Here is a 23758-nt window from a genome sequence, read left to right as displayed (position 1 = left end):
CTGACGCGACCAATAATGACTTGCATAGGCCCGGGGTCCTCATCGAAAATGACGAAACCTTGTGGAAAAAGAGGCTTCGAAGACTACGCCAGTGATGCCTGCGAGGAAGATGTCTCCTATCCTGAGAGGCGTCCTTCCAAGTTTCTTCGCCTTACTGAGGACGCTGCACACGACATCCAACCAACGTACCGGTCGAAGAAGGGGAAGAATACATCGAGCTGGCTTTGGTTATCTCCTGAAATTCATCCAATGTTCAGTGAAAGGAGGGCCGATCACGACTACCGAGCTCAGGAAAATGGAAAGTTCCTCAGGCTGGCACAGCAGGTTCATCCTCAGTATGTAGCCCCCGCTGAGGGAAAGAACAAACCAATGAGGACTTTAGCATCGGGTTCCTCCCACAATCAGTCACAAGCGCGAAATAGCCATCTGTCACACGGTATACCGTCAGCTTCTTCCACCCTGCAACAACACCCTCCTGCAGGCTTCATACCATTTGACCCGGTCTGGTGGTGGCCAGATATCATACACAAGGAAGACTTCCACAGCGAGAGTGGTTTGCTATTAGTTGGCAGCCGAGAGAAGCCTCGTGCAGGCATCGTGCCGACGTACGAGCTGTTCTGTGCGATAATAAAGGCGGGATTGGCTCGTCGTGACGCCGATTCGTCGTACGCATTGCGCAATCGAGAGCTGGACGAAGTTCAGCGAAAGTATGATAAGATGGTAGAAGAAAAGGCAAAATGCGAAGAAGAACAGCAGGAGCTTATTAGGTTGACTTCGAGCAAGTACGGTGGGTATGATCGTGAGACCTTCGAATGGGCGATGAAGCGTAAATCGGAAGTCATATATCGTATTCGAGCCCTTGAAGCAGAGGGAGAAGAGCTCCAGGTAGAGCAGGACAATATCTATGCTCGGCATCATGAAGTAAATGTGAACACTATGGCCGTAGAGAAAACGCTTTGGGATTTGCTCGACGATCTTCTAGTACGAATAGGCGTTCTGCCCAACATCGATGGCGACGACAAGGATCCGCGGGTCCGGATCGTCGACACAAGAGAGCATGTAGACGATCTCAATCTGGATTGGCCCGAGAACAATTGGAACGATGAGATACCTGAGGAATGGATACCCCCGCCGATTGTGGAGATATATAGCGGGGCATTTAGACCTCTGCAACAAGAAGAACCAGAAAGTACGTGGAATAACGCATGGAACGACTACCCTCGCAACGAAAACCTGCTGGCATTACAGGACGCGCTCCGCCAAACAGCGTACGAAGCGACACGCGTTGAGAAAGAGTTTAACAACGTTCGCGAGCAGTACGATCAGGAGTTGAAGACTTACATGTTTCACCAGAGAGGGAAACGTGTCAATGCAAGTGTAAGGTCGCATCAGTTAGAAGAAGAATTTGGTCCTATATGGCTGGAGAAATGCCGCAACATTTCCTCGAAGATGCAGGAAGCTGACAGAGGTTATGCGCAGGCTGAGTGCGATCTTTCGGATGCACATCGGCATGATCGCGAGGTTCGAAGGAGAAAGTCGAAGCCAGAGCTAGGCGCACCACCGGCTCAGACAAAAGCAATCGCAACAGAACATTTTGGAGAAAGGATGTCGTCTCGGAAGAGGCGCTGGATCGACGAATGGCTTGGAGATGTGTGTATAGAACCGCGCGATGAGGACCAGGAAGAACCTGGAGAAGAACCGGGCCAGCCCATTACCGTTGCTATGGATGAGGCAAGTAGAACACTGCGCTCTGAGGATGTTCCAATGGCTACGGGTCAGCGACGTAGGAGAATCGACAGATATGTACTTCGAACTCAAGAGCTGCGTCAAGACACGACAAATACTGCCTTACAACAGCTGCATCTCGACTGGGCACGGAAAGTTGGTGAAGGGATGTGAGTACACATTCACTGGTCGTACTGGCGGCGGTCGAAAGACATCCATACGTAGACGCGTCGAACAAAATCGCTAAAGACCAGAGCAAAGACGCGATGAGGATGATCAGTATTGTGGAAAAAGGAGCACTGAGTGCATTCTTTCTGTGACGGAACGCGGAGATGACGATGACGTAATGATGACATGCGAGACCCTGAATCCCTTCGTGATGCGTTTCGCCCACAGAACCAACCAATCCTTCCGCAAGACGTCGCGCATCAGCGACCGCGGCCTGCAGCCATTGCTGCCCACATATCTTTTCGTCAAGGAGTTTGTCGACAACATTCATGTGCGCGAACCGAAGGGGCAGTGCTTTCCGAGGGGCCATGACAAAGCCCACTACCCACACTTCGTCTTCTCATCAACCACTTCCGGCACCTCATGCTCTCCAGACTCAGCTGGCTCACGGTTAGCAGCCATCGCCGTCTTCCTATCAAGCTACACGAATCGTTAGTACACGCCAAATTCCTTATTCACCAATGATACTCACCCATCTGACCACGAACGCCCATCCAATGAAAGCAAAGACCACCACGATCATGGTGATGCTTCCCTTCTTCCAGTATGGTACATCAGTCGCTGGGTACATGACGATACCCCACCATGTATACAAAATCAGGCCGCCCATGGCCATTGTATACACGGTCACACCCCTCACCGCATCGTCGCCCGTTCGCTGGCAGATGGTTGTGGCCCACCCGTACATGATTGGATTCACGATAAAACTCGTGCCGCTGAGGTAATGCGCTGTGAAGACTCCCGCATCTGGAAGGTTTCGCACGAGCAGAAGCGATGCGGTGATGAGCTGCATCGCTCCACTAAAGATGATCATGGGCAGACGATGACCTGTGTGGTCGATGAAGGCTCCGCCCAGAATTTGGGAGACGATCGCAACAGCTTGAATTCCGAGAGGGTACGTGTTGATAGCGGTTTGGGAGAAACGAGACTTGTTGTGCTTGAGCCAGAGGAGGAACATGCCCTGGAAGGCGAAGGCTTCGAGCATGGCGCAGACGACCGAGAAAGTTGTGAGGATGTATCTGCAGAGGAGTTAGTATGACTTCCCGGTTTGACTAACATGACAGGTATCTACTCACATAGTAGGCGTTAGGAGAACACGCTTCGCAAGGCTCTTGAACTCGATGTTATGGGTGTCTGCTGTCTTGGGTGGTAGACGAGTCATTGCGAGCTGTCTTTCCGCCTGAGTGATGTAGGAGACTCTGGTCGACTCTGGAAGATCCGGGAATGTGAACTAGGGTTACTATCAGTCCTCAGGCTCGAGTGCAAGCACCGACACAACTTACGAATCCGAAGAGACCAACTGGAATTCCCATGAGACCGTCTGAACCACATGTATCAGCAACGCGCGCGCGACGGCCCCCGAAATCGCTCACGTACCAATGATGAATACCCATTGCCAGCCCTTCAAGCCGCCTTTGCCTTCCATCGTCTGGTGCATTGCCGTCATCATGAGACCAGCGCACATACTCCCGACCTGCCCGACCGCAGTAAAGATGGCAGCCCGTTTGGCTATCTCGGAAGGCTTGCTGCGGGCATCGTGAGCATCTTCCCATGAAGAGGAACTCGATCGACTTACTACCATGAACCCATCACATACACGCTACCACTATACAAACTGGCCTCGATCAAACCCTGGAAGAAGCGGACTGCACAAAGCTGTGAATACGTCTTACACCCAGCTGAACACATGGTCAAAAGAGACCAGAGAATAAGAGTGAACGGAAGCCATATGCTAGGGCGAACTTTCTGGATAATGAGACCATGGGGTATCTGGCCGACAACGAGACTGCGAAGCTGTCAGCTAGAGTGCTATGACACACCGGCACACTGAACGGACCCCGCAGTGAAAATCGACAGCAAGATGCTATACTCATTGCCTTTGAGGCCGATGTCTTCGCGGAGACCAGCAACATAGGCATTAGCGAAAGCCTGGCGATCCAGGTAGTTGAAGAAGTAGGCTGCGCAGCAGAACACCTAGTCAAGACAGTCAGATATCATGAGTAGTCGAGTTCTGCGACAGTACCGACCATGATGAAGATGTCTAGTCACATGAAAGTCAGCATGGTTGCGCCATGGGGATAAAGATGCTCATACCAAGCTTCACAACGAGCTTCCTTTCCAAAACTTTCTTCGCATCGCCAGAGTCGCTGGGCCTGAGCCCTGAGCAATTGCATTAGCATCCAAGCAGCCATACAATTCTGGAACCACAAATTCCTCACATCCTAAGGCACCCATCTTCGGTTGTGTACGTTGGTGGATCAGATAAAGCGACGATTATCAGATTGATTAGTCGTGGTACCAATCGCCCAGTTTTAATCCATCTGATAGCACCCGCGTGGGGCCAAGGCCTGGCCTCGGAGCCGGCGTATTGGCATGGAAGATTCTTCGCGCTTGATGATCGTCGACCGAGCATCGGCCCGTTGTTAGGGTGAAATAGGGCCTTGGCCTCATGTCGAGACCGGGTGTTCTACCAAGAACATCACTATGGTCCTTTGATCTGCTGATTTCCCAGTCATGATCCATGCTTACCGTTCCCGTTGAGCCCAGAGACTTGAGCGGATGGAGTCACTTCTCCATCACAGTGGTAAAGCTTTGCATTTATGTTACGTTCTCCGCGGGGTGTGGGCTGCTTAACGCGAGCGAGTAACCCCCATGATATCCCTCACATGTTTTTGTCCCGACTGGCTGGTAGCTGGGTCTGGATTTGGCACGATGCATATGCGGTTGAATAGAATGACCGCGGTATGCGCGACACAGGAAACTATTACCCCCATTCGCCAGCTTCCTACCTGGAGGACGGGGGAAAATGTAAAGCTGTTCATGCATACCGGAGTAACCTTCGGTGAGCGACGCTCTGGCTGTGGCCCATTTTACCCGCTTATTAACCGCGTTCACCCATCTTTGGCCTTAGGCGTAAGCAGTCACGCTCTCCATGAAGGCAGACTGCCGCATGCACCCAATGCTAGGTGAGCGGTCGTTGTATATCTCTCATAAGACCAGATTCAATCGCGGACAGTGTTCAGTCGGAAAAGAACTCACGCCAACCCCCTAGTTTCACGACAGTCCATAATGTTTGTCTAGATGAAGGCCTTACCTCAGGTCCCCCTGCTCTTCAGCTGACGAGCACACAGCCGCAAGGTAGCAACCAAAGCGCGTTCGCTACACAACACACAGAACTTCTGATATCTTCTAGTACATACAGGTTAAGACCTACTCATCATGAAAGCCAGTATAAGCTTCCCAATCTCTGCTCTCATGAAACCACCAAAATAGCAAATGTGATCTTTTCTCCAATACGCTCATCACATCATCACAAGCCCTAGTCACCCTCTTGAGTTCCCATGATCATGAGGTTTGCTACAATGAGATGCGTAATATAAAGCTTCAGCCTACAAGCCAGACCAACTCATTAGTTCTAGCAATAGGGCTACACTAAAATGTCTTCTAATGACCAAGGGGGCGCCAAACGTGGTCCCTCTCTTGTACCTTCCAAAGACAAAGTCCCCGAACTTGTTCGCCCTAAATCTGATAAGTCTGAACTTACTGACCACCCTAGCGAGGAAGGCGACTCAATGTCGACTATCGAAACCACGAGCACTGAGAGTGTCGAATTTGACGATGAAGACCAACCCAGCGATGAAGAAAGAGGGGTGCCGATCGCAGAACCATTTGATTCGCCTAGACACGTTGTCCGCGATGGCGATGAAGGGAACGAGGGAGAGATTCGGGAAGCGAACCAAGAAGCGAACCCAGGAGGAAATCCAGGGGAAAACGAAGGACGCGATTAGGGATTCCCTCGCTGGAAACTAGTCTGATCATGAAGCTGATCAGGAGTTGCAGGAGGAATCAGACCGTTATCATCACGTACATGTAGAACCGAGATGTTTGACGGATTAGTGCAAGAGCTTGGTCATCTTGGTGATACATCTTAGTATAGTCTCATGGAGATGGCCTGAACATATTTAACAGTTGACTACACACATCATGAAAGTGCCTGGCCGCAGTCTTTCCCTCTAGACTCATCGCCATCAGCTACCATGCCACTCGTCTCAGCGTTCGCGACGCGGAGCCCTTGGACCAGAACGATCCACACCATTTGGTCTCGAACAATCATCTTCTGAATCATACAGAGCATCCTCATATGGAAGACCATGACCCCTCCCGTACGAAGCATCCCGGTACTCATCCATAGCGCCACTGTCACTATGCGGGGCGACGCGGCGGCGAGGTGAGCGAGATCGACGGTGAAGCGAAGTTGGTCCATACGAGTACTGCAGCGAAGTTGGACGATACTCAGGCGAAGTTGATCCATACTGAGGTGAAGTTGGTCGATAGTGAGACGAAGCTGGGCGATAGAATGGACTATGAGGTGCTTCATTGTCGCGTCGCTGTGGTAGTGGAATTGCGTTCTGCCCGGTTGCAACTGCAAGGCCTTGAGGCGAAGTTGGTCGATAAGTTGGGCTGTGACCGTAGTGTAGGCCACCTGGTCCCTGATCGTTGCGCCGCTGTGGCTGTGGATTTGCAGCCTGCGCGACTGGGACTGCAAGACCTTGATGTCGCGGCTCTTTGCGAACCTTTTTCTCAAAGTCCATCTTTCCGATGACGTCGATGTTCTGCTGTCCACTCCCGGTGTTGACGTTCTGGTTGTACACTGGCGCTGTCATGCGCATGTGCGTGTTGCCGTGTGGGCCCTTCAACGTCTGATTGTGACCACCGGACTTACCATCGCCGGCTGCCTTGTTGGTAACAGTATCATTGATCGAGAACTTCTGCTGTCCAGATTCTTGGTTTAAGCGATGCTCTGGCTCGGTAGGGATCTCGTACTCGGTTGGTGCGGCGCCGGTAGCTGAGGGTGGCGGGGCTTCGAATACGCCGTAAACGTTGATGTTCTGCTGACCAGACCCGCTGTTGATGTTTTGGTTGTAGATTGGTGCGCTGCTCGTGAGAAAGCTGGTGGCGAATGGGTTTTCGATCGATTGAGAATGGCCGTGGCCTTGTGGACCATTTTGGGAGTTAGTGACGGTGTTTTCCTCTTTGATGTGACGGACACGACTGAATTGATCTAGAGTCTCGGATTTCTGGTCTATCTTGCCAGAATGTGGTGGTGGCGGTGGTCGAATAGGCTCGCGTTGTTGCCGCTTTGATGGATTGGGGGCTGGTGCCGTGGAAGCTGGTCGCTTCCCACCGTTCCGCAGAACCATCTCTTTGCCATCGGCTTCATTCTCCCCATTCAATGACATATCGAACGGTCGAAGGCCAAACATCCTCCGAGCTTCTTGAGCGAGGCCCAACATGCTGTCGCGAACTTCTTGAGACTCTTTCCAAGCTTCCTTCTCGACAGCCTGGGTAAGATTGGTTGCATATGAAGTCTCTATCTGTGTTGGTGATCGGAGTTCCTTACGAACCTTGGCCATCAAAGACTGTAGATGACCTTGATTAGAGGTGGGCTGCTTGGTCGTTGTACCCATTGGAGGCGCCACAGTTGGTGTACTCATTGTCTGAAGCTGGACTGTTTATCGAGTTGGAAGCCGGTTGACAAATTGCGGGTGCAACGTTAGAGGAAGGCACCAGAAGGTCTTTCTCTTCCGCAGGCTGAAGCGTGAAATGCGAAGCAAGAGGTTTCACTTTATGAAGCCCCCCATTGTTTGTGCATCGAGCGATTTCCTTGTATCGGTCTAGATCCACACGTGCTTGTTAAGGTCGTTTGATCAGGTAGTCTAGAATGGTAAAGATCGGGTCGGTGTACCTCATGTCTGGCGCATGTCTAACGGCATGTCTCAGCAGCGGTCGCCAGAAAGGTTTATCCACTATTACGATGCGCAGTCTAAGTTGATGTTGACCGTGTAGGAGTGCCGCTCATGTACTGTAGCCGTATCCGCCATCATCAATTGACAACCTCCTCGTGCTTGCAGGGAAATTGCAATCGGTCATAGTAGATCGATGGATGGAGATGGAAGCAGAAGAGAGGATGGAGTGACGGCTGAGATTTGGCAGGATCGCTCCGGAGATGGCGCGGAGATAAGCACACCAGCCACCTGGACTTCGCAGCACTTCAGCATTCACAGCTATAGGCTCTACAGTATTGATCGCGACAGATGGATGGAAATCTCGCGCTTTGATCAAATAAGCTCCTGCTGTACCTCAGTCTGCATGCTCATGCCAGCCGCCCCTGCTGCAACATCACCGGCTTCCCCAAACCGTGCCTTCCTCGCGACGTCATCCCCCCTTCTCCACCTCCGCACCTGCAGATCACCCCATCCTACCCCAGACACGCATTTCTACGCGACCAAGCGACGCCACCAATAGCTCGGCAAGGCTTTCAACGGCACCATTGCGTCTTAATCATTCGCCAGAGCCTCTTGAATAACCCTTGCCCCGCAATTACTCCGTCGGTTATGCGCGCAGGCAGCTTGTGATAACGGCGATTTTGCCGACTGACCATCTGTTGTGACGTCGGGGTCAGATCTAGCATGCTGCGTGTTTCCGGGTGATATGATCCGGGTAGCGAGCGGTGAGGTATGAAGATGGTGGTATAGAAACATGTGGTACACCCACATGGTGTTCTGATCGCACTTCGCACATCTCATCGCCTTGATCGTGCATCGCATCGAATTGCTTCCGGCAGAGCAGCAAGAAGTCTTCGCCAACTATGTTCCACGCTCCACACTTCAACTGGCAAGTCACGCCTCTACACGCTACGCAAACCAATGTGACAAGCACTGACATCCTACACCGATATCCAGGTACGGCCGCGGCTTCAAACTCCGCGCCGCCATAACAATCGCATGCCAACTCGCCTTCGTCCTCTTCGGCTACGACCAAGGCGTCTTCAGCGGCATCGTCGGTAACGAAGACTTCCTGAACACATTCGACCACCCCTCTCCTGGCCTCGAAGGCATCATCGTGTCAATATACAATTTAGGTTGCTTCACGGGATGTATCCTCAGCTTCATGTTTTGCGAGAAGACGGGACGGAGGCTGGCTATGTGGATTGCTATGGTTTGGATCATAGTAAGAGGGCAGATATGTACTGGTGAGATCGTGGCTAATGATTATAGGTCGGCGGCGCGCTCCAAGCGAGTGCGTACTCGGTGCCGCATATGATGGTCGCAAGGTTTCTGACGGGAATTGGCACTGGGATCGAGACTTCCACTGTGCCTATGTACCAATCTGAACTCTGCGAGGCGAACAAGCGCGGCCGCCTCGTCGCATCGGAACCGCTCTTCGTCGGCGTGGGGATCGAGTTGGCGTACTGGTTCGACTACGGGATGTCGTTTACGGAAGGATCGATTGCGTGGCGTCTACCGATTGCATGCCAGGTCATCTTCGCAATTATTGTCATCGTGCTGGTTTTCGGCCTTCCTGAGTCACCCAGATATCTGTATGCCCATGGACGCCACGAAGAAGCGCTTCAAATTCTTTGCGACGTGTACGACGGTACGCCTGATGACCCAAAGATTGAGAAAGAGAATAGAGAGGTGCTTGAGGCCTTACAAGTCGAAAGAGAGCATGGAGAGTACAAGTGGTCTCAACTTCTCAAGAAAGATCGCGTCCAGACTGGACGTCGTGTATTACTCGCATACGGAGCGCAGTTCATGAACCAGATGGGTGGTATAAATTTGGTCGTTTACTACATCACCTCCGTTTTAGAAGACAACGTCGGCCTCGACAGAAACCTCGCCCTCCTCATGGGAGGCGTCATCAACCTAATGTTCCCCATCGGCTCTCTGTTCCCGACCTTCACACTGGACCGCACCGGCCGGCGGAAACCCATGATGTGGGGCTCTCTCGGGCTCGGATTCTCCATGATGATGATAGCCATCCTCTTGAGCTTCAGGTCCGAAGGAGGTGACGTGTCGCAAGCCACTGCGTCCGCCAGTGTCGCTTTCTTTTTCACTGTAAGCAGAAATGCGTCGCATTAGGAATGAGAAGCTAACAAATCTTAGTACATGCTGGCGTTTGGTATGACAATGAACTGTATTCCTTGGGTCTATGTACCCGAGATCCTACCGCTACATGTACGGGCGAAAGGGACAGCTGTCGGGATCTCGGCGAACTGGATTTGGAATTTCTTCGTCGTCATGGTCACGCCTACGCTTCTCGATAGCTTGGCGTGGAAGGGCTACCTTATCTTCATGGCACTGAATTTTGCGTTCATACCGCTAATCGTATGTATTCGAAACGATACCGCAACCTCTATTCGCTAACGTGTTGTGTAGTATTTCTGCTATCCTGAAACTGCCAATCTTACGCTGGAAGAGGTCGACCGGCTGTTTTACGAAGGCGATGTCGTGAAGCGAAGCCGACGTATTGCGAAGGAAGGATGGGAACAAGCGGTTGGCACCGATCCTGCGACTATGGTGGAGACGGGTAGTGTGTCCAGCGGTAATAAGGCCGGACATACGACGGAGAAGGCAGAGCACACGGTGCACTAGTCCTCATTGGCATTCCAACTGGGACGATGTGACTGCGCTCCTACACCATCGAGTACTTTGTATGAGCAACAAGATCAAATACTTGGTATCAGTAGTCATACTCACCTTTGATCCATGCGATGGAATGATGTCTATATCAAGCACCCGCATGCATTGGGTCATGAGACGAAAGACAAGCGAAAGACAAAGTGAACGTAGAACCAAGGAAAGGTGATATAGTCTATATGTTGTTCGAACCTACATATCGTACAAGGTGGTGACGTATACTACAATGACTTCTCGGCAACCTTGGCGGCCTCGAGTCGTGACCTCAGATGAGGAGCAGTGTGGGATCCCGCACTCTGCGGCTTCATAATCTGGCGAAGGACAGCGCGGCGTGGCATGGTGATTCTGCTGCATAGAACGACCGCTCCAGTCAACAAGGCAAGAGCGCCGGCTTGATGTGCAGAAGCCAACCACGTAGGGACCATGTAGATCAGCGTGCTGATGCCGAGGGTGACCTGAAGAGTGACGAGATGAACCATGCCTTGGACGCCCTTGTGGGCATCCTTGGTAAGCTTAGTTCGCACACCCTTGCCAAAGCGAGTGTATGCGAAAAGACTCATGATGGCAGTGAAAGTAGTTGTTGCGAGCATGCGGTGGTCAAGCTGGACGAGAGATGGGTTCTCGAGCATGTTGCGCCACCACAGGTCTGATTGGTCTGGGACGTGGCTGTAGAAGGGGTCGAATAGCTCTTTCCTGGGTGGAGTGAGACCCATACCCATCCACGGGAACTCGTTGTAGATGAGACCGGCATCGAGACCAGCGACAAGGGCACCTGACATGGCAGTAGTGAAGACCAGAAGAGTAAGACCGAAGACAGAGCGTCTGAAGATGCGGAGTGCAGGGTGCTGCAGAGTCTTGATGGTCTCTGCCGCCTTGACTGGGTCGGCCAGCATGCGGTTCTCTTTGAGAATAGAGAGACCAGTGTATACCATTGAGCAGTAGACGGTGAATGCAGCGCCCAGATGGGCAGTCAGGCGGTACTGGCTAACACGGGGGTGGCTACCAGGTTCAAAGAGGTCGTCCTTGAGCCCACTCTTGACCATCCACCAGCCGATCACACCCTGGAAGCCGACCATGCCACAGATGCCGACGAGCTTCCAGGCCATTGAGGGTGCTACCCTGCGACGTGCGATGAAGTAAGCGGTTGGTACGAGCATCGTGATGCCAATGACGCGGCCCCAGAGCCGATGAGCCCATTCCATAAAGTAGATTTGTTTGAAGTCGGCCATGTCCATACTCGAGTTGAGCTGGGCAAATTCAGGTGATGCTTTGTACTTGGTGAACTCGCTGTCCCATTCGGCCTGGCTCATGGGCCAGAGGGAGCCGGTGACAGGGCGCCATTCGGTGATGCTCAGCCTGTTCAACTTAGCAGGTGCGGTGGAGGAGGTGACGTCGGTGCCTACCCAGACTCTGTGAGACGAGTCAGACCACCAAACACGACTATGCCGAAAACGCTCGCAGCACTGCCCAGCAGCCAGTATGCGACGCTCTTGGAGGTTGTCTTGGGGAAGCTGCTCGACTGGCTCTCAGTCTTGGTCGCAGCTTCCGCGAGTATCGCCCGTCCCGCATTCGATCCCTCGATGGTCGCGGTACTGCGGAGAGGCTGGGTGGATTTCCACCTCACCGATTGCAGGACGGAGGGTCGGGATGAAGATCGTGAAGCGGACACGGCGGCTCGAATCGGCGAATTGAGGCATGGCCTGCATACGAAGAGGCGTCGTGAAAGGCGTGGAGCAGCAGTCCGCAGCTGCGGAAATGCCTGGAATATTGAAGCCATTACAGCGACATCTGTGGAGGAAGGAGGAGGTTTCTCGGGCAGCAAGTGTGCATGTCATCGACTTTGCCAGGTCGGTGGTTCGACGGCGCGGCGGCGCGCCAAGAACGAACCCTGCATATCCACGCCCGTTGACAGGCGGAAGCGACGACCCACTCCGCAGGTTCGCAACTGCATCACCGGACCCCTCCTAGTGAAGATCGCCATTTGGCGTCTGCCGTGCTGGCAGCGTGATGCGCCCAGCCTCCACCGTATTTTGCGACCGCTATCTTCCCTTCTCCTATATGACTTTCACCGTCTCTCCATTGCGTACGTGACCGTCCCGTGTTATTAGACCCGGCGTGCACTGCGTTACCCCACCCGCCCCGGTCGCATACCCAGCCGTCGTCGACCACCACGCCCCATGTACTTCCAAAGCAGCTTATAGCATAGCATGGATCCCGCCCATCAACCACCCACAGGTCACGGGAACAACAACCTCGATCATGAGAATGAGCCGCAGATTGGTGGATTAGAGCGCAACGAAACATGGCCGTTGGGCGAGGGAGAGCGTACAGAGGGCGGCGCAGGCTCGAGTAGTACCCCATACGTCAGCCTCTTCTCGCCCAACGTACCCGCCATACCACCATCTGCGCCGTCCGACGTCACCGACAGTCCCAGGGCACACGTGAGCCACTCGAGGTCTCTCAGCTACTCGCGCTCGATGCCGTCACTGGCCAACTACTCCAGCATGACATCGCGTGCGTCCAGAGCTCACGGTCAAGAGGAACGACCGCCCATAGTTCAGCTGCAAACCCGGATAGACCAAGCCCAAAAGAGCGCCGATGATCCAAACACCCCGTTGGAAGAACAAGGCAAAAGGCGCACGACGTTGGACCTGATGCGTACAGAGCACTCTGTTCGCACCGACATTAGTAGGTTGTTCAGCGAGAGCGCAGCCATGCCTGGAACTAGGGCACCTTCCTACAACAACGCGACGGGACCATTGTATTTGCGAGGTGAGTCTTACTATGAGATTCTCGTGTGTACAGGCTAACATTGTCAGTTTCAGGCGAAGCCATACCTCTGCCTGACCACCTTTACACCCGCGGGCTGCTCGAAGGCCGACACTCGGACATTACTATCATCGCCTTTGGCCAGCGATATCCTCTGCACCGCCTCATCCTCGACCGCGCACCCTTCTTCACGACCGCCCTCTCTGAGCCTTGGCTCGAAAGCCGGTCCAAGGAAGTCAAACTACACCCGGAAGAGATCGATTCCAGCATTACGCAAGCATCATTCGAGTTGGCTATACGTAAACTTTATGGCGTCGACATCTCGAAAGAATTGGACGCTGAAGCCATTGGTCTCTTCGCGACTGGCTGCTGGCTAGAGATGCAGGACCTGATCGACTCTGCGATTGAATCTATACTGCGGCAGATGGCACCCGAGACGCTTGCCTACCTCATCCGACTAGTCACCTCTAATTACTATGGCCGGTCAGGGGACCGCATACTTGAGTCGGCCAAGGCGATGCTCAGCAGGAATGGCTGGGAAATGCCTCTGAAATACTGGGACGATATGCCCGGCGACATAGTCCGTGAGCTCGTAGGGTCTGACGGATTCTTTGTGGATAGCGAGTGGGACCGCTGGGTACTTTCCAAGCGTCTTCTCGACCGCCGGCTACGTCAAGCAGCCATCGAGGCTGGCCTTATCCAGCGAGGACAGAGGCCCATCCCACAAGCACCCAACTCTCTTCGTCTCATGGCAGTTCGCTTCGACGGTGTTTATCGCCAGAACGCTCTGACAACGGCGCATTCCTCCTCCGACGCTCAGGCTGACTGGCTTGCTCTCTACACTTTGCCCGACATTGAGCGCATACTCGTGTTGCTAGACGAAGGCATTCACTACATTCACATGGAATACGAGCAGCTTGAGTTTATCAGGAACGCTCGCGACGTGTTTGGCCTACCAGTGATGCCCGAAAGGGTCATCTCCAATGCGCTATGGCAGCAACTGGCCCTTCGCCAGAGGGTGCTCAACACCGATGAGTCTGCTCAGGAGCTGGGTCTATGTCAATCAACTCCAGACCCCGAAGAAGCGAACGTGGCGACGAAGACTGGGAGCGAGCTCACTAACAAAGGAAAGCAAAAAGAGATGGCAGATCCTATCGACGAAGGCGACATCGAGTCGGATAGTTGGGACGGCAATGGCAAGCCACGGAAGTTTTGGATCCCAAGTTCGGACTGCAACATCGTCTTGGGCAACGGCGCAGATCCCGTGGTTACGACGTCCAACTCTTTCCAGCGCCATGCTTCACGCCTATCAGCCACGATACAGCCAGAGGATGCGCAGTGGGCCACCGACTTTGCCTCTACCCCGTCGACATTGACGAACCCAAATACTCGCATGGACTTTGCCCAACGCCCAATCTCTGCTGGTGGCGGCAACGCTGGTCAGCCAAAGCCAATCGCTTATACCGAGTTTCCTCCATTCCGCTTCTCGGCTGAGTTTCCTAATCCACGATTCCTCAAAGAGAAGAAGCGCGTCTATTCGAGGACGGTATCGTACGCAGGCTCTTTGTGGAACATCTACATCCAGAAAGTTCGCTCTGCCAAAAACATCCAGTTGGGCGTTTACCTCCACCGTGCCAAGGAGCGAGAGGTAGATGAGACTGGACATGTCAGTGGTCTCAGCCAACAGAACAACGGCTCGGTTGATGAACGTATCGGCCAGCTAGAGCGCGAGATGCTCATGCGTAGTGACCGACGCGACCGGCGGCGCAGCACCCGAGTTCCGTTCATGGATCCTGCTGCAGAAGAGGACACCTCTGGCAGTGGTGGAGACCCCGACCCTGCTCTCGGCTCTCTGGGACTGCGCAACCCACTCTTCTCTAGCGGTAGTCTTGGCCGCCATCGCAGTCGTCTACCAACTCGCGGTATTCCACAATGGGGCTTCCAAAACCTGGCCTCTTCACCACCCCAAGACGGTGATACCATAGACTCTCCCTCCTTCGCTAACGCTCCCTACTCCCCATCCGAACATGACTCAGACCCATCCGATGACGACGACGAGTCAGACGCCGCCGCCTACATCAACCCCTCTCTCGCCTCTAGAGTCCAACGCAAAACCCGAGCCGTTATACCCGCACTCCCTCCCTATGTCGACGGCCGACCCACAATCAAAACCTACTTCAAGATCTACAGCCCCTCCAAGGGCGGAAGGATGCTCAGTATCTACGAAAGCGCGCCTGACCGCTTTAACTTCAGTCAGAGCTGGGGATGGAAGAGCAGCACTTTGATGCTGGATGAAATCACGATCAATAACGGCGGAGATGATACCCTGGCTGGTGCCAACCCAGCTGCAAGCAAGAAGACGGATGGCAAATTGAGATTTATGGTTGTTATCGGCAATTTGTGAATGGCGTATATGGGTGGAATAGTATGGGATGGACTGGGATGGGTTCTGGGTTTTGGGGGTATGCATCAGCGATGGGTGTTTTGGTACAGGCAATAAGGATAAGGCGTCTCGGGTTTATGGTGGGGATAGTTTAGATACCGATTTCTACCTACACATATTCATAGTTTTCGCATCAACTCGCGCACAAGACTGAGGTAGTGGCCCCTGCGATGGCATGCGCTAGCAGCGGACCGAGGCTCGGAACGATCGCGTCTGTGACGCGTCGACGCGACTGCTCGGTCTATCGAGACTACCTAGGTATGTACCATCACGTCAGACACGATGCCTACATCTACTGGTGCCCTTTCCCGCAAATCCCGACCCATCTACTGAAATACTACATTTCGCGATCGTACCCAGTACTTCCGGTCTCCCGGTGCCGGCGCGCAACGACGCGCGTGGCATGCACTGGGTAGACACTTTCCGCGAACAATCACAGCAGTCCGGGCAATGTCCTCACGAAACTTAGGCCTTGAGAGCTCAATTGAGCCATATTTCATTGATTGCAGCTTGTGCACTAGAACTATCTGTTATCAAGTACATGACACCGCCAATCGAGCTGTTGTGCAGAAGCAGCAAGCACTTTTGCTGGTTTCCCCCCACTAATTTCCATCTTTATCCTCACTAAAACTTACAACACAGAAGGCTGTCTTCCGCTGAAAATCCGGGTACCCGGCAAATGAACACGGAAAATGAACTCCAACGCGTCGTCAATACGAGCCAGAGTTTCCTGCACGCGATCGTTGAACTCAGGAGACCTGTTGACATCCCATCGCTCCTCATCTAATCCCGCGCCTAGGTTGTGAAGGCATACTGGTCCCAGGTTCTGAAGCTGCTTGCGGGGAATCGGGTGTACGGCGTGCACAACTCGCTCGGTGATCTCGCTCTTCTCGGGGAACTGGGCCTTTGCGCGAGGATCGACTATGATGGTTGTCTTGGTGTAGAAGGGAGACTCGACGACGAGATCGCGGGTGGTATATGCGCTCCAGAAGGTGACGACCTCCTCAAAGTCTTTGGGGGTAAACTGCCGCAGTTGCATGGGGCGAGTGGGCGCGATCATGCCAGGCGCGGTGCCCGAAGCAACTCCACTTGATGCACCACGCGCGGAAGGGCGGGAAGGAAGTTCGACTAGGGGGCGTGCAGTCGAGGGCTGCGCGAGAGTTTCGGGGCCGGGAGTCGGCATGGGTGTAATGCTTGGGTTGCTCATATTGTAAGATGTTGTAGTAATGGTGTTTGGACTTGTGGTGATGTCAGTGCTTTGATGCGCTTCGCAGTATGGTAATGAGTCTTGGTGCAAAGAAGTATTGAGGATGCTGGTTGTGTTGAGCAAGACGTTACCTTCCTACTGACTTTATAGATCTTCTGCTACCGATTCGCCGTTGGCAACAGCTCACAATGCAATCCAAGTGTTCGTGAGAGCTTGTTGGCCGCCACTACTTTGCTGGCTTTGCACGATTCGTTCCTGATCTAGATCGAGTCAACGAACGCTACCTCGACAGATACTCGGTCGCCATATCTGCTGGCTTTGACAACACGAGCTTGGTACTAATCACTTCAGCAAACCAAACCAAGATCTATCACGCTCATTTCCAACGCCACTCGCAATACTACTGCTCAACGAAGGGAGCAGCGTCAGTCGATCTGAACTTTCCATAACAGGACTTCACTTCCTAGTAATACGTAAGCCGAGAGCATGGCCTTCCAAGTTCGTCGCTGCATATAGTTCGTCTAACGAACGACATCAAGAGAAGTGGAAAACGCATCATGGGGCGGTTGAGACCCATGGTGAATTTTGCAAGGGAATCCTCGACTAGGAACATACGGTACATGACAACGCCGATACAAAACCGACTTATTCAGGACACTTAAACCATACCTAACATAGCCCATACAGTCACATGAATACATCCTCCCCCTCGTGCATGATCTGTCCAATAGCCTCCACCGTCTCACACATCCGTCTAGCGAGCTCACCATCAGGCTGAATCCTCTTCTCAGTCCAGTAGCCGAAGAGGAACTCCAACTGATCTTGCGCGAGGCTCCGTAGGTATCGCGTTGGTACCGGATGAACAGCGTGGAGGGTCACATACTGTTCCGGCTGTTCTTGATCAGCATGTATATCGCGGCTCTCAAAGCTGGCTGGACATGGTCTTACCATAGCATTTTCACGACTTGGTGAAGGCTCTGGGAACAGAGGAGGTGCGAACATGGTGCCTGAGGATATGGGTAGTCGGATGCAGACGTAGTATGGCGAAGCGCGCATCTGATTCAATGTCTGGTATCGACCCCAAGACGCAATGATGACCCTCTCGTGATCAGAATCTTGCAGTGGCTCTGCTTCGTACGCATTCTGTCGAGCCCCGCGAGTTGCGCCCAGTGCAGCGGAAGGTAATGCAGGGCTCTCGGGATCTGCCCGAATACTTGCAGTTGGCGGGCTGTTCATGTCGATGTGATACATTATGATGTTGTAAGAAACCTAGGTGAGATTTAGAGGAAATGAAACAGGAATGCCGTGCAGCATGAGGCAGTTATAGTTCCAGAAGCATGGGCCGTCTATCTTTATTCTGAGCTTGGAATGATGAAAAGCCTTCCATTTTGCTGGTTACAAACTATAGTGCTGTCAACACGAAGACTATCAACATCTTTACGCCAGTTACCACTTGATAGGAACAGCCGGGTTTCGTTGGCTGTCATAGTCATTCGCGTAAGAATCATCATATTTGCTGTGGTGTTGGCGAAGACAACCAGCTTCGTCTAAATTGTCAAGCAAACCTTTTGTCATTGCTCATGATGCGCATTAGTATTTACGTAGTGATGTTACAGATGAAATGATTCAGATACTAACGGAACATGACTATCGCTATCTCAGGAAAGAAGGAAAACTTGTAGAACTCTACCCAGAGATTTACCTCCCACCGCCAGCACCACTAATACCATCTACAATCGTGTTGATTAGTCTTTCTCTCATTCATTCGGGAAGGTTCACTTACTCTTCTTCCTCCAAGCCTGCTGCTCATGAGGAAATATAGCACCAGCCTCATCATAAGCCCTCTTGTTCATGTCATCCAAGAGAATGGCCGCTGCCCACTTGATCTCGACCATACGTTTCTCAGCATGCTGTCTCTTCGAGTCTGACGTCGCAGTATTGAGAGTCTTCTGATGAATCTTGTTCAGCACTCGTTGGGTAGTTTCGATGTCTTTGGCTGGTGTGCGCCCTCTGTCGGGCAGCCCGATAAGTTCGTACGGATCTTTCCGCTTTTCATCGTCGCTATCGGAGTCGTCATCGTCATCGTCAGAAACGAGTTGATTTTGTGGAATCGGAGAGGACCTTCGTGTTCTTTCGCGTTCCGGTAGCATGCGCTGCTGGTTGAATGATGGACTATTTAAGTCATTTGTTCGGTTTCTGGACGCATCGAGCTGTCGCTGCCTCTCCTGATCCCGCCTCTCCTGATCCCGCCTCTCCTGACCCCGCCTCTCCTGATCCCGCCTCTCCTGATCCCGCCTCTCCTGATCCCGCCTCTCTTGATCTCGCATCTCCTCATCTCGCCTCTGCTGCTCCCTTTTCGCGGCTGCTTCCTGACGTGTTTGCTGAAACCTTCGTGCAGCATCAATCTTTTCCTGCTCTGTCCTCTCCGTCATCTCACGCGTCTTACGATCCAGCTCGTCTTGTCTGCTCTTCGCTTCGTCAATGCGCAGTATCGTGTCTTCTTTCAGATTGTTTTCAATCTTGTTCCTTTCGAATCTTTCCTCGGCCTCCTTGAACTTACGAGCCTTCTCCTCCGCTTCCTCAATCGTCTTCTTCGCTTCAGCTTCCAACCTGGCTCGCTCCTTCACTGCTAGTTCATCCTCGTATCTGTTCTTCATCTTCTCGTTGCGGTTGTTGTCTTTGTTGAGTCGGTCGAGATAGAGCTCGTTTTTGTCTTGTTCGGAGGACCCTTGGATTTGAGCGGGCGCTGGGGCTCCATGCGAGTGCACTACAACGTTCTGGGTGGGAGCTGAAGCTATATGCGAGTGCACTACAACATTCTGGGTGGGGGCCTGGCCAATCATCGCTGGTGGTGGTATCTGCTGATTCATGAAGAAGTTTGGTTGGGGCAAGTTGAAAGAGTAATTCTGCTGCATCTGCTGAAGGAAGGACTGCTGGTGCTGTCCAAGCTGGAGGAAAGCCCATCCGCCATGACTTGAGAACACCAAATCCACGATGTTTTGAGCGGTGATCATCATATCGTCAGCCACTAACGAGAAGCCTTCCAGTCGTAGGACTTCTATCTCTTCCAGTAGGATATGAAAAGCCATGACCAGTTCCTCGTCAGGGTAAGCACCCAACGCAAATTTTGAAATCGGGTGCCGGCGAGTCAGCACAGAACGGCGAAATCGGCCTGAAATACGGAGGGTAAACATGTCGCAAGCTGAAAAGCTAATTCGGAATATGATACTGATGTGAGTACGATGATGAAAGATAGAAATGCAGGAAGTACGATGGTGAGGGCATGCGCATAGAAAAGGACGGCTTTGTATTGCGTGCGGGTGTGCTCTTCGTGTGATGCTTAATTATGGAATTCCAAGGGCGGCTTCCAATACCCACCACATGCCAATAGTTACGCATGTCAAGCATCGGCCTGTGAAGATTCGATCATCCTCGTACGTGTTTACCGCAAACATCGTGGACACTGTAACGCACCAGGCTTCTTGGGCCACGCCCAACCTTGGAAAAAATGTGGTGAAGTATAATCAACCCGAAAGATTCACATTCGTTGATAGCAAAGGCAGAGTGAGATCAGCGTGATGTGTAGGAACTTGCAGCCTTCCCATAATTGAGACCGCGGAAGGATCAATAGCCAATGATGTCATCATTACTAAGCAACCCGAGGTCCACTCGCACATCACCACAGTCGTCCATAATCATAGCAACAAGCACGTCTAGGTATGAATCTAGTACTTTGTTTCTCTAGTACAGCAGCTTTGTATGGTAAACAGTTCTGGCGATGTCAGCGCAAGTAAGTGCTCGTCACTCGACAGCGCTACAGCGTGTTGATCCACAGCAGCCTGAACCCGCACAACAGTGTCACAGTTTATCGGTCACATCAGACACGCTTTTCCTAGAATCAATTTCGTGTTCATATGATCAAGCTACAGTTCTTCAACATCTCCGTATGCGCAACAAGTTCCGACTTCATCATGCTCATCCTACTCAACTACTAAGCTAGGCGCTTTCCTCGTCTAATCAACACAACCTGACGCCTCCTACTTGGCTCCATGCTCCGCCTTCCAAGCCGCATATTCTCTGTCGTCCTTCTCTTTCTCCGTCTCGGGTCGGCTTCCGATGACATTGCCATATGGGCCATATAATGCAACATGATGAACTGTCACCGCGGCCGGAGGTGGCAGAGGAGCTGGGGCTGGAGCTGATGCAAAGGTGATGTTTTGCTGTGGAACAAAACCGGGCTGGAAGGTGACGTTTTGCTGTGGAACTGGAATGGACTGGATGGTAACATTTGGCATTGGCGCTGTCTGTGTGATCGAGAGAGATGACGACATGCGTGGGAACGTGCCAAAGCTTCTAAAGCTTGAGCCTGGGAATATAACCATGGCATTGTTACCCCTTTGTTCAATGATGCACAAAATCCTGTTCTTAGTCTCCTCCCAGCTAGGCCTTAAGAGGTCTGCAAAGATATTGCCAGACATTGAGTCGGCGATGGCATTGAGAAGACTGACGAGCTCATCATCTGAGAGAGGGTTCAAGTGATGGTACGCCCAAGGATGTGTGTGCAGAAAGGGGTCAGGTCCGCGCGATGATCGGAACATATCGAGTATGTATAAGTGGTGTTGTGAGAGGTTATACCGTGTGTTGCGAAGAGGACAAGTTGGCTTTGCTCAGGGTTGATAGAGATGCGCTTTGTAATTAACTAGAAAGTGTAGTGTTCGATAGAGAGAGTGTGTGTTCTAGCGAGGGGGTTTATATTCTAAACAGACATTGAATTTAGGGCTTTGGCACAACTCTCGATTGCCAGCATGCTGTATGAACGTGATCCTCAGAACGTGTCGCTATGCAGAATCACGATCACAACTTGACGTAGAGAGTGCGATCATTGTGAAGGAAACATTCCCTGTGCCGGCGTGTCATGATCTGTATGATGAACGAAGATGTCGGATTATCAACAACATACTTGTACTCACCTCACTGAGTGTATCTGTTTCGCGGCAACCTCGACGCATAATCTATCTACTAAACACTGATGTGCGTGTGGACGAGCACATGAGCGATAACATTCTAATCTCGCGATCAACATCAACCATTAGCTGCACTAGCACTAACAAGATAATTGTAGAATGTAAAAAATCTGCATTGTTCAATATCATCAGTTATGGAATATGTTCAATAAACTATCATCATCGTCATCATCATCCCCCAGCCTTCAGTCAAGATCATCCTCCGTACCAACTAGCCTTAATAACTATCACTATCACTGTCGTAATCAAAGAACCCTCGCCTTCCAAAGCTTCTAGGGCTTCTCACATACCCGATGCGTGGTGAGACAATCCCCCCAATCACAAAACCCTGCACCGGCGTAGAGGTCATAGTCAGTGTGGCCACAGGAGCAGGAATGCTGAGCACCTGAGGTTGTTGTAGTTGCTGGTAAACCACGTTCTGCTGCGGCTGCGGCTGCGGTTGTACTTGCTGGTGGTAGATGACATTCTGCTGTGCGGGCTGTTGCGCGGGCGGCTGTTGTACTTGCTGATGAACAATGACATTTTGCTGAGGCGGCTGCTGAACTTGCATCTGTGTTTGGACTGGCGCTGGCGCTGACATCTGGATGTTGAGACTTCCAGCCCCTCCGCCTTCTCCGAGCATCACCGCGCCGTGCGCCCTAAGATGCTCTTCAATGATGCTAGCCGAACCCCGTAATGCCGCGTTATCCTCATAGAAGGGATCCCTCTGTATGTCGCGATAAATGTTGTTGTGTACCTCAAGAAGCCACTCCAAGCTCTGCTTCTCGATAAATGCCTTTGGCCAAGGGTGGTCGGGCATACACCAACCGCTTCCTCCACGCGCATCCCAGGAAGACATGGTAGGTAATTAGAGCGTATGTGTTATCGATTTGAGGTGGAATTAGGGTGAGTTTCTTCGTCTGGTCAATCTGTCGTTGGCGAAGTAATGTCGGGGCTGGTAGAATAGTGAGAACAGAAGGAGGGAACAGAGTTTTATGCACTTCGTACCGTACAAAATTCACAACCACCACTGAGGGTCCTCAGTACGAAATTGATTCCACGCACGCCTGTTGTGACAAGATACCTCGTTCGCTGGCTGCCGGAATGATCTGGGAAACGTCATAAGGTGTACATGCCAAGATACACAGTTCACAAGCTACCAGCGATCATGTTGTCGACCGCAGTTACCAGCAATCAAGCTTTTTCAGTAGACAGCTAGAGGAAACGTTGTGCGTTGAACAACGCGCATGTTGCCCGTGTTCCTGTCACGTCAGGGAACCTTCACAGTTCCGCGAATAACATACCTACTCAACCCAATCCCCGCTCTCCCTCGTCCACGCCCTTCGACCACTGTTTCATACCTGATCCAAACATCAGGCTCCATACCATAGGCCTGCCTCCATATTATAACAGCATAGCACAACAGCACGACATAGCACCATAACACTACCTACCAAGCACAATGTCAACCTCCCTAACCCTCAACGCCTTCACCCACCCCCACCCCTGGGCACCCACCACCATCCGGCTCTCGCCAACTCCATCTCTCATCTCTGCCCAAGCCTCGATAACACACCAACTCTACATCCTAGACTGCCGCGGCCACGATGCACGCGACATGCAGAGAACGCTGAACTATATCACCGCCGAGCTGCGGATGCGAGAGATCGAAGACCTCGCTCTAGCAGAAGCCAGTCGCAAGATCGCGAGCGCAGAGGGCAAAGACAGCAACAATGAACCCTGGGTCAAGAAAAAAGATGGAGGAGCACGGATGCGGGAAATGGAAGATGAAGATAAGCGCTGGGAGAAGGACAGTGGTGGAAACCCGCGGTGGGGTGAAGGTAGGACTGCGCATTTGTACGGCAAGTAGGCGTTCAGCGTCACGGGACCGAGCACGTATGTA

General features: G+C 52.3%; 11 protein-coding genes across 11 annotated transcripts; 4 read left to right on the top strand and 7 right to left on the bottom strand.

Annotated features, from left to right (window-relative positions):
* Positions 1 to 249: 249 nt before the first annotated feature.
* J4E85_000319 (uncharacterized protein) lies at positions 250 to 1899 on the top strand (the record flags this gene model as incomplete). Its single annotated transcript, XM_051464611.1, has 1 exon — positions 250 to 1899. The coding sequence occupies one exon, from the start codon at positions 250 to 252 to the stop codon at positions 1897 to 1899; it is 1650 nt and encodes a 549-aa protein (XP_051331132.1).
* Positions 1900 to 2274: 375 nt separating this feature from the next.
* J4E85_000318 (uncharacterized protein) lies at positions 2275 to 3115 on the bottom strand (the record flags this gene model as incomplete). The annotated part of the gene is made up of 3 exons (XM_051464610.1): positions 2275 to 2373; positions 2426 to 2972; positions 3030 to 3115. 3 exons carry the CDS (start codon positions 3113 to 3115, stop codon positions 2275 to 2277), a joined length of 732 nt encoding a protein of 243 aa, XP_051331131.1.
* A 2820-nt stretch (positions 3116 to 5935) lies between these two features.
* Positions 5936 to 7421, bottom strand: J4E85_000317 (uncharacterized protein; the record flags this gene model as incomplete). The annotated part of the gene is made up of 2 exons (XM_051464609.1): positions 5936 to 6493; positions 6528 to 7421. The coding sequence occupies 2 exons, from the start codon at positions 7419 to 7421 to the stop codon at positions 5936 to 5938; spliced, it is 1452 nt and encodes a 483-aa protein (XP_051331130.1).
* Positions 7422 to 8493: 1072 nt separating this feature from the next.
* On the top strand, positions 8494 to 10388 carry J4E85_000316 (uncharacterized protein; the record flags this gene model as incomplete). The annotated part of the gene is made up of 5 exons (XM_051464608.1): positions 8494 to 8498; positions 8697 to 8964; positions 9012 to 9851; positions 9900 to 10121; positions 10173 to 10388. The coding sequence occupies 5 exons, from the start codon at positions 8494 to 8496 to the stop codon at positions 10386 to 10388; spliced, it is 1551 nt and encodes a 516-aa protein (XP_051331129.1).
* Positions 10389 to 10654: 266 nt separating this feature from the next.
* Positions 10655 to 12139, bottom strand: J4E85_000315 (uncharacterized protein; the record flags this gene model as incomplete). Its single annotated transcript, XM_051464607.1, has 3 exons — positions 10655 to 11789; positions 11837 to 12009; positions 12053 to 12139. The coding sequence occupies 3 exons, from the start codon at positions 12137 to 12139 to the stop codon at positions 10655 to 10657; spliced, it is 1395 nt and encodes a 464-aa protein (XP_051331128.1).
* Positions 12140 to 12640: 501 nt separating this feature from the next.
* On the top strand, positions 12641 to 15606 carry J4E85_000314 (uncharacterized protein; the record flags this gene model as incomplete). The annotated part of the gene is made up of 2 exons (XM_051464606.1): positions 12641 to 13205; positions 13253 to 15606. The coding sequence occupies 2 exons, from the start codon at positions 12641 to 12643 to the stop codon at positions 15604 to 15606; spliced, it is 2919 nt and encodes a 972-aa protein (XP_051331127.1).
* Positions 15607 to 16276: 670 nt separating this feature from the next.
* Positions 16277 to 16852, bottom strand: J4E85_000313 (uncharacterized protein; the record flags this gene model as incomplete). The annotated part of the gene is made up of 1 exon (XM_051464605.1): positions 16277 to 16852. The coding sequence occupies one exon, from the start codon at positions 16850 to 16852 to the stop codon at positions 16277 to 16279; it is 576 nt and encodes a 191-aa protein (XP_051331126.1).
* Positions 16853 to 17539: 687 nt separating this feature from the next.
* J4E85_000312 (uncharacterized protein) lies at positions 17540 to 18103 on the bottom strand (the record flags this gene model as incomplete). The annotated part of the gene is made up of 2 exons (XM_051464604.1): positions 17540 to 17743; positions 17801 to 18103. The coding sequence occupies 2 exons, from the start codon at positions 18101 to 18103 to the stop codon at positions 17540 to 17542; spliced, it is 507 nt and encodes a 168-aa protein (XP_051331125.1).
* A 447-nt stretch (positions 18104 to 18550) lies between these two features.
* J4E85_000311 (uncharacterized protein) lies at positions 18551 to 19941 on the bottom strand (the record flags this gene model as incomplete). Its single annotated transcript, XM_051464603.1, has 2 exons — positions 18551 to 18582; positions 18636 to 19941. 2 exons carry the CDS (start codon positions 19939 to 19941, stop codon positions 18551 to 18553), a joined length of 1338 nt encoding a protein of 445 aa, XP_051331124.1.
* Positions 19942 to 22061: 2120 nt separating this feature from the next.
* On the bottom strand, positions 22062 to 22714 carry J4E85_000310 (uncharacterized protein; the record flags this gene model as incomplete). Its single annotated transcript, XM_051464602.1, has 2 exons — positions 22062 to 22087; positions 22204 to 22714. The coding sequence occupies 2 exons, from the start codon at positions 22712 to 22714 to the stop codon at positions 22062 to 22064; spliced, it is 537 nt and encodes a 178-aa protein (XP_051331123.1).
* Positions 22715 to 23317: 603 nt separating this feature from the next.
* On the top strand, positions 23318 to 23725 carry J4E85_000309 (uncharacterized protein; the record flags this gene model as incomplete). The annotated part of the gene is made up of 1 exon (XM_051464601.1): positions 23318 to 23725. The coding sequence occupies one exon, from the start codon at positions 23318 to 23320 to the stop codon at positions 23723 to 23725; it is 408 nt and encodes a 135-aa protein (XP_051331122.1).
* Positions 23726 to 23758: the final 33 nt, after the last annotated feature.

Source organism: Alternaria conjuncta (genome assembly GCF_024043145.1).
Source record: "Alternaria conjuncta strain BMP 0040 chromosome Unknown scaffold_1, whole genome shotgun sequence".
Taxonomy (NCBI): domain Eukaryota; kingdom Fungi; phylum Ascomycota; class Dothideomycetes; order Pleosporales; family Pleosporaceae; genus Alternaria; species Alternaria conjuncta.
The sequence above is the reverse complement of the archived record's forward strand: the minus strand, read 5'-3'. Positions and strand labels throughout refer to the sequence as shown.